Source organism: Hyperoodon ampullatus (assembly GCF_949752795.1).
Source record: "Hyperoodon ampullatus genome assembly, chromosome: 2".
Taxonomy (NCBI): domain Eukaryota; kingdom Metazoa; phylum Chordata; class Mammalia; order Artiodactyla; family Ziphiidae; genus Hyperoodon; species Hyperoodon ampullatus.
In genome coordinates this window covers 5810261-5818504 of record NC_136915.1, presented here as the reverse complement: position 1 = coordinate 5818504, position 8244 = coordinate 5810261, and the positions used below count along the sequence as shown (strand labels likewise).

Below are 8244 nucleotides of genomic sequence, written 5' to 3'. Positions count from 1 at the left end.
AGCACAGGCTCCGGATGCGCAGGCTCAGCAGCCATGGCTCATGGGCCCAGCCGCTCTGCGGCATGTGGAATCCTCCTGGACCGGGGCAGGAACCCAAGTCCCCTGCATCGGCAGGCGGACTCTCAATCACTGCGCCACCAGGGAAGCCCTAGTTTTAACTTTTATGTTCAGGTCCAGTACAGGGTTTTGAGCCAAGAGCCGATGTGACCTAACTTAACGTGCTAATAGCATCACTGTGCTGTTCTGAGATGAGACTGGTGGGCAGAATGCAGCCTTGAGGATGTTTTCAAGGAGGCTACTGCAACGATCCAGGCTGGGAGCCGCTGGGCAGAGTGGAGGTGCGGAAGAGCAGTGAAATTCTGGAAATACTTATTGGCCAGATTTTCAGGCTTGTTCTTCATCCTCCTTAATAAGTGATATCCAACTTTAAGGAAAGTTATTTCCCTTCTCTGAAGACTCTTATACTCGTAGTTTTACATGAGGCCTAGTGTATGTACACAACTTGCCTTGAGCCTGACTGTTTGCTATGCATTTAACTTATCTTCACTTTTTAAAAATAAATAGCTGGTTTTGAGTTTCATTCCACACGTTGTCATTCTTCAGGCATGGCAGCCCCAAAAACAATATGACAATTCATCTATTCATTCACAAAAGGTTAAAAAAAGGAAAGCAACACATTTCTTGCCATGCTCCACAGTACTTCTGCTGGGTAGGACTCATAAATCCATGTCTCTGCCTTGGCCACTTCAACTCATGTCTTATCCTTTCTTTAACTCATGATTTATTGCTCTCAGTTACTCCTTTTGCCAGATTTATAAACGTAACTGTTCTTTATTTAATACCTATTTTGTACACTAGGCAACAAGACAGTAAATTTATTGTCTATGAGTTGCTACTTTGAAAAATTACATCAATGCAAAGTGATTGTCTTTCAGCCTTCATAGCCAATAAATTTATTTATTTTTTTTTTGTAGGGGATGATGTGAGGTCATAGGATAATATATATAATCGCTGATCACAGAATGAGAAGGAACAAGTTGCAGTCAAATGCTCTACCACTGAGCTATATCCCTGAGAAGAAGCAAGTTGAAAGTTCTGACAAACAGAAGCCGAGAAGGAAGAATTCTGTCTCCTGCCAATCATGTATAAGCTGGTCTCCTGCTGTTTGCTTTTCATAGGATGCTTAAATCCTCTCTGGTCTCTTCCTGTCCTTGACTCCAGGGAAGAACCCCTGCAGCTCTCAGGTAAAATGATTTCTTTCCCTTATGTCAGTCTTGAAAGAGTCTTCAAGGGTCTTAAATGCAATTTAGAGATAAGAGTGAAAATTCTTTCTTAAAGGAGTCTTGTGAAATTAATAGTCCCAGCTATGAAAAGAATGCTGAGGGTCCTTACAACACATCTCAGAGTCAGTAATGGATACAGGTTTTTTTTTTTCCTTTCTAAAATGTAAAAGTAGAAGGGTAACATTTAATGCTTATTTAATGCCACGTCTATATTTCTAAGTTATTTTGATCAGCTTTTTTCTTTTTTTTTCAATTTTGAAAATGGCACTAAATTTAAAACATCATTGCTTTTCGTTTCTATTTTAAATGAACTGGATGAATACAGAATTGGTTGTTCCAATTATAGGTTAAAATATTTTTATTGTATCTTATTTTAAGCTAAAAAGTAATCATCTGACATGTGTTATATGAAACAAAAATGTTTATTAAAAAATAAAGAAGTGACTAGCTGGGGCTAGGGATGACACAGATTTCCAAGTACATTTATGTTTTCCTTTTGATTGATGTTTCATTCATTTCAATTCTAAGTTGAATTCTCTTAAAGTGTATCAGTTAAGCAGATACTTATTGTGCTGTTAGCTCTTAATTTAGTTTAAGAAACGAAAAGTTTGGTGCTTGGGTATTAGGTTCATAAACATTTTAACTTGTCTTTAATTGTGGATACTTCAGACATTTTTTTTAATAAAGGGAGAAATCTCTTCTAAGCCATTGATTTTATAATTTCTATTCTCTAAAGTTTCTCTCAAGCAGCTTTCTGATAATTGTCAAGCTCTAATTCATGCACTATCAGTCAACTTCCACAGTCACTGAACTCATAAGTGGCAGTCATCTTAATGGCTAAATCAGGCATTAACTTTATTGAATCTCTGCTATTTAAAAAAAAGTACAGTGAAAAGCATAAGATGAAACCAAGAATGAACATTCAGATATTATTGTCATCCTCAAAAACTTACATATCATGATTATGATTTTTCCAAACTTAGATGAGTGTAGCATCTCACTTAAATTCTTAACAGGTGGCAGCTTACATTAGAGTTTTTGCCTGAAATTTTTTCCCACTTGTTTCTCCATAAATGATCCTTCATGACATAAACATTTATGTGTGGCCAAATTTTGTAGATTTCTCATTAATATTCTTCAGAAGTACTGTGAATGTGCCCAGAAGCCTTCACAATGGCTTGCTCTTTGTTTTCCAATCAAGGTTGTAGCTGAGGATTTGGAAGCCTTAGTGAAGCAAGTGGATAGTACAGGACTCCCCAGAAGCTCTGATCTCCCCACTGCAGCACCTGGCCAAGACTGCTCTGCCAGGGTCCAGAGTCTGCTCACCAGACCTCACACTCACTTCCCACACACCTTGCACACACTTACCATGCATCTTCTATGCCACTAAGCTGACCAAATTTCACCCTGAAAATGTTGCTATCAGCTTCTTTAAAGAGTATTTTAAAGCTCTTTCCTGACAATGTGTCTTGGAGGCCAGGCAGATAAGAGGTGATGCCATCCTATTTGCTTTACAGGAAGAACCTTAACAATACTGTCTTTTAGAAAACCACTCCTTTATTTTTCCTCTCACTCCAATTTCACCACCCATATGTCTAAAAGCAAAAGGCAAAAGGCAGCAGTAGGTAAATAGAAATGAGGAAGAATCACTTTGTAAGTGGAAGTGCTTTTTCACTGTCCCTGTGGCTCAGCCCTGCCCTCTTATTCAAGGCAGTGAGCAGCCTGGCAAGGTCACACAGGCAGGAGGAATCAGAATGAGAGTCACGCGCTTGATTTCCTGTTCTGCTGGCTTGTGAACTGGACTGTAGCATTTCCACTTCTCGGTTAAAATACTACTGACGACAAAACCGGAACTTAGTATTTGAAGGTTTTCTGGTATTATCTCCTTGTCCCTGGTACCCCCCAAAAGACAATGAGGAACAGAACTGATTGAAGAAGCAGCTGAGTTGCTAATATCTATTTCTACTCTGTGTAGCACCTGAAGATGTCAGATCAACTTTGGATGAGCTGGAAAGAGATTCCCTTCTGCAGATGCTGCCAGAGATGTCAGGTGCAGAGATAGGAGATGGTCTTAGGAAAGCAGGTAAAATGATTCTTGTGTTTACAGCCTATCTGATTTGATTTGATTTTTTTTTTTGCGGTACGTGGGCCTCTCACTGTTGTGGCCTCTCCCGTTGCGGAGCACAGGCTCAGCGGCCATGGCTCACGGGCCCAGCCACTCCGCGGCATGTGGGATCTTCCCGGACCGGGGCACGAACCCGTGTCCCCCGCATCGGCAGGCGGACTCTCAACCACTGCACCACCAGGGAAGCCCCTAGCCTGTCTGATTTTTTTTGCCACTGAATTTACTCCCTGTGCTCATCAATTAGATGAGATAAAATCCTATTTTGGAATATAAAGATCAGCTATATAAAATGAGTTAGTTACCCAACACTCTCCCCTCTGGGCATAAAGACTTCCTCTGACATCTTCTGTTTTCTTTTTCTCAGCAACTCCTTCCAAGCATCCTGCTCTACTTGGTCCCTCAGTATATCTGTTCTCTGTATGGACTTTTATTTTGGGGGGAAGGAGGGCATTATCCCAGTTTTCAATAAGTGAAATTTACAATCCTGGTTTCCCACTTACTCAAGTCTTAAGCAAATTAATCTATCTGTACCTCAGTTTCTTAAACCAGTAAAGGGAATGATAAAAATGCCCATCTCATGGGGTTACTGTGAAGTTCAGTCAATGAGAAAATGCAAGTAAAATGTTCAGCACAGTGGCACACAAAGTAATCCATGAAATGGCAGCTTTTACTATTTTCTCTGTCACTGTATTCCTCCCGGCACTGATAGAAATGCTCAGGACATTCTGGAAACAAAATGGAGTATTTTAATAGACCTTGTTTAGTAGAAAGAATTTCACTTGTTATAAAATATTTTTGATAAACTACTGAACTGCTAACTCAGGAAAATGCAGTGCCCTTTGTGAATTCCGGAAGCGAGAAAGAACCAGGTGCCTGCCTATCTTCCTTCAAGTAAATATCACTGTGGTGTGAAAAAAAGGAAAATCAGAAACTAGACATGATTTAGGAATATTCTATTTTGTGTGTTTTAAATAAGACAAGTGTAAAATGGAAATAATAGATCTGATGATGAGTGGTTTCAAAATACTGTTTTCCAGATCTCGGTACCAACATTTTTTACCCAAGAGGAAGTTTGAGAAAGGTAAGTAGCTCCATCATGAGAATTACGTTACAAAAGTGAGCATGCTATTCCTTGACTTTAGAGGAGCCTCAATTCATGAACCAGTCGAGCATTTTTGGTAGAAATCACACCTTAAAATAACTGGTCAGTCAGTATTACTTCAAAGCATGTTCCAAATTTTGATCCATATAAATGTGGATCAACAAGAACTTATCCAGTGCCCATTTTGGATAAATTATTGTAACGAGTTTAAGAGAATAAAAAATAGATAAGGCCCCTGCCCTCAAGTTTGTCACCCACTTGTGCTGTGTCATTGATCATCTTCACGTGGTCCGAGGACCAGCAGTATTGGTATCATGTGGAAGCTTGTGAGAAATGCAGACTCTTAGACCCCACCCCCCAGCACCTACCGAATCAAAATCTGCATCTTACCAAGATTCCCCAGGTGATTCTTATGTACATTAAATAAAGTATGACAAGCACTGCCATATGATGTCTAAATAGAAGAAAGACATGGTCAAAACCCTGAGGTGTCATATGTGTGATAGAGCAGAGTATGAAGGAAATCATTTTGGGTGCAGCAGACTGTGATTGGGATTGATGAATGATAATATTAAATGGTTAGAAATGGTGCACAGTTAATGGAGGACCTTAAACACTAAAAGAAAAATCTGTATTTGATCATTATCAACCCCTCAAACTCTAAATTAGTGTCTCCTAAGGGGTTTTCCAGGTATACCAGTCCCACGAGCCAGCCTACAGTGACGCCCTGGGTTCTGGCCCCTCTCCCTGTCCTGGTAATTCTTTATGTACATTATTAGCATGTTAAAGCCTCCAGGAAATGAGATAAGCGTATTTAATTTTAACCAAGCATTTCCCAAATATTTTGACTGGAGACACCTGTTCTTGGTGTAGCACCCATTACTATCCTTATAAAAATATACTCTGGAATCCCTCAATTCTGAAGATGGCATACACCACCTGAGGCCCCAGGGCAGGTAAACCATCCAGAGGGGATGGGGATGGCTTCTACATTAAACGTTATCATTCAGATGTTTATATTGTTCCGAATAGAAGGGTTATGATGAAAGACTCTAAAATCATAAAGGTGATTAGGATTTGCTCATGAAATCCCAGAAAAAAAAATGTAAGGGTCCATGCTTAAAGAAGTTAATTTCAAGGCAAATAAAAGGCCTACTTTACAGAGAAGACAGTAAATGGACAGAACATGTTACTGACAGATTTAAATAGAAATAGGTCAATGAGGGTTTAGGCAAGTTCACGGCAATCACAGGGCTAAACAGACTGGATGGACCACAGGTAGGGCACAAGGAGACCTTCCAGAGCCTACACGCTGGGCGCTCACCACAATTCTATCCCATAAAACAGCAAGAAAACACTTTTTAAAGGTCCTACATCGGAACTAAGGTTCGTATTTGTGTGTGTAGGACTCAATTCATTGATAACCTGTTTTTTTTATTTGCATTGTTTTAATTTCAGGCTTTCTCAGGACAAGATCCCAACATTTTCTTGAGTCACCTTTTAGCCAAAATCAGGAAACCAAACAAGAAACGAGGAACTCCCTCTGAATGCTTCTGGAAATACTGTGTCTGAAGTGACATGAACATCTACTAGTCAACTCAAAACCAACCATCTCAGAAAAAGTAAAATAAAAACGCTTGATTTGAAAGCAGTATAGATGAAAAACTAGGCAAGCTATACCCTGTTCATTATTATTTGGAAAATAAATCCTCTATGTTTTGCAAATATCATGAGTGGTTATTTTACTTATAAACCTATCCTGAAAATCTATCCATCAATTTATCTTTAAAGAATTATCTAAAAGTTTAAAAGTAAACAAATAAATGAACAGAAGCAAATACTAAGAAGAAAAAATCATAAAAGAAAATTTTAGTTAAAATAGTAAAACTACAAATCATTTAACCTACATTATCTTAGTAGTGATGTCCTCTCAACCCTTAAAAATAACAACGTGAGTTATTACTTAAAAAACAAAAGATCAGTATCTTAGCTTGGAAAAGCGTCCGAAGTGCAGGATGCCTAAAGATGAGGGCTGGGAACAGTCTGAATTCTCCTTTGTTTCTGAAGGAGGGCGTCCACACACTCCGATCCCCTCTCTCTTAGTTAACCTAAGGACTGAACACTTGAAAACTTTAATCTCTTAACAAGCTCTAGAGCTTGTTTGATGTCAGTTTCTGTGAGCTCAAGGAGCACAGTACTAGAAAAATACCTTCATAATCTGTTTCTTAGAGAAGAAACTTGAGGTGGGATTTAAGATTGTGGAATGGAAGATATAGCCTGGTTTGTTAATTTTTAAAAACCATGTGTGTGTGTGCACATACTAACTTATCCTCTTAATACATCTATACCATCGTAGCTTATCTATGTATAGAGTATGGAGCTGAGACCCGCGAGCTCCACGCAGCTCCCAGCACGGCCCATGCCCGCGGGAGAGCCCTTCTCATGGGAAACCCAGGCTCCCCTTCTTGGCTCTGTCACCAATCACACCCCCAACTCAGAAGGAATGAAAGGTCAGGTCTGCACCAAACAGCCACATAATCGGTATTGATCTTGTCAACAACCACCCAAAATCTCTTTAGAGCACAGGTCTGATAAATCTTCCCTTTCCTTGTCTAAGACATCAAGAACAAATCTGTAGGCAAGTTGTTTCCAGCTTGAAGGATGGATGTGTCATCTCGGGAACATGCTGACATGTGGCTGTGAGGATGCTGTGGCATCGCTCGCTGATGAAATTCAACTGAATCCAGTTCCCTAACACAGGACTCTGGCCCCACGAGTGCCGGTATGTTTATGACACCAGCAAGAGCTTAGAGTGGATTCCATCGCCGTAGAATCCCAAATCCCTCCCGTTTTGTGATACTAGGCAGCTGCTCTTACAGCCGGGGCTCTGGCGTCCAGTCATTGCTCCCACCCAGCTCTGAGCCCCCGGCCAGGTCATCCGGCTCTCTCCGCCCCCGTGTCCTTCTCTGTAAAATGAGGGCAGTGACGCTGCTTATTTCGTGGTTGTATTAAATGAGATAATTCATGGGAAGCACCAGAGCAGTCCCTGCGGGAGGAGTGCACATCCCATCAACGCTGAGCTCTCTTCCCTTCTTGGGTTGCTGTCGTTTTATTACAACAGGAAGTGCAGGTGGTTTGAAAGGTGTAACATTTAGCAAGTCCTGTTGGCTTCAGGATCCAGATTCATATTTTAATTCCAAGATTCTGTTGCTGCCAGTTCCACAGTCAGACTTTGTGAAACACAGGTTCACTCTACAGAATCTGAAAGAGTAATCTTGATAACTAAATTTTGTAAATTAGGCATTAAAATTAGTATTAAAGGGACTTCCCTGGTGGCGCAGTGGTTAAGAATCCACCTGCCAACGCAGGGGACATGGGTTTGAGCCCTGGTCCGGGAAGATCCCACATGCCGCGGAGCAACTAAGCCTGTGTACCACAACTATTGAGCCTGCACTCTAGAGCCCGTGAGCCACAACTACTGAGCCTGTGCTCTAGAGCCTGCGAGCCACAACTACTGAGCCTGCACTCTAGAGCCCACGAGCCACAACTACCGAGTCTGCGCTCTAGAGCCCGCGAGCCACAACTACCGAGCCTGCGCTCTAGAGCCCGCGAGCCACAACTACCGAGCCTGCGCTCTAGAGCCCGCGAGCCACAACTACCGAGCCTGCGCTCTAGAGCCCGCGAGCCACAACTACCGAGCCTGCGCCCTAGAGCCCGCGAGCCACAACTACCGA

General features: G+C 41.3%; 1 protein-coding gene across 1 annotated transcript; it reads left to right on the top strand.

Moving 5' to 3' along the window:
* Window positions 1-1141: 1141 nt before the first annotated feature.
* UTS2 (urotensin 2) lies at window positions 1142-6082 on the top strand (the record flags this gene model as incomplete). Its single annotated transcript, XM_079719676.1, has 3 exons — window positions 1142-1244; window positions 3259-3362; window positions 5969-6082. 3 exons carry the CDS (start codon window positions 1142-1144, stop codon window positions 6080-6082), a joined length of 321 nt encoding a protein of 106 aa, XP_079575802.1.
* Window positions 6083-8244: the final 2162 nt, after the last annotated feature.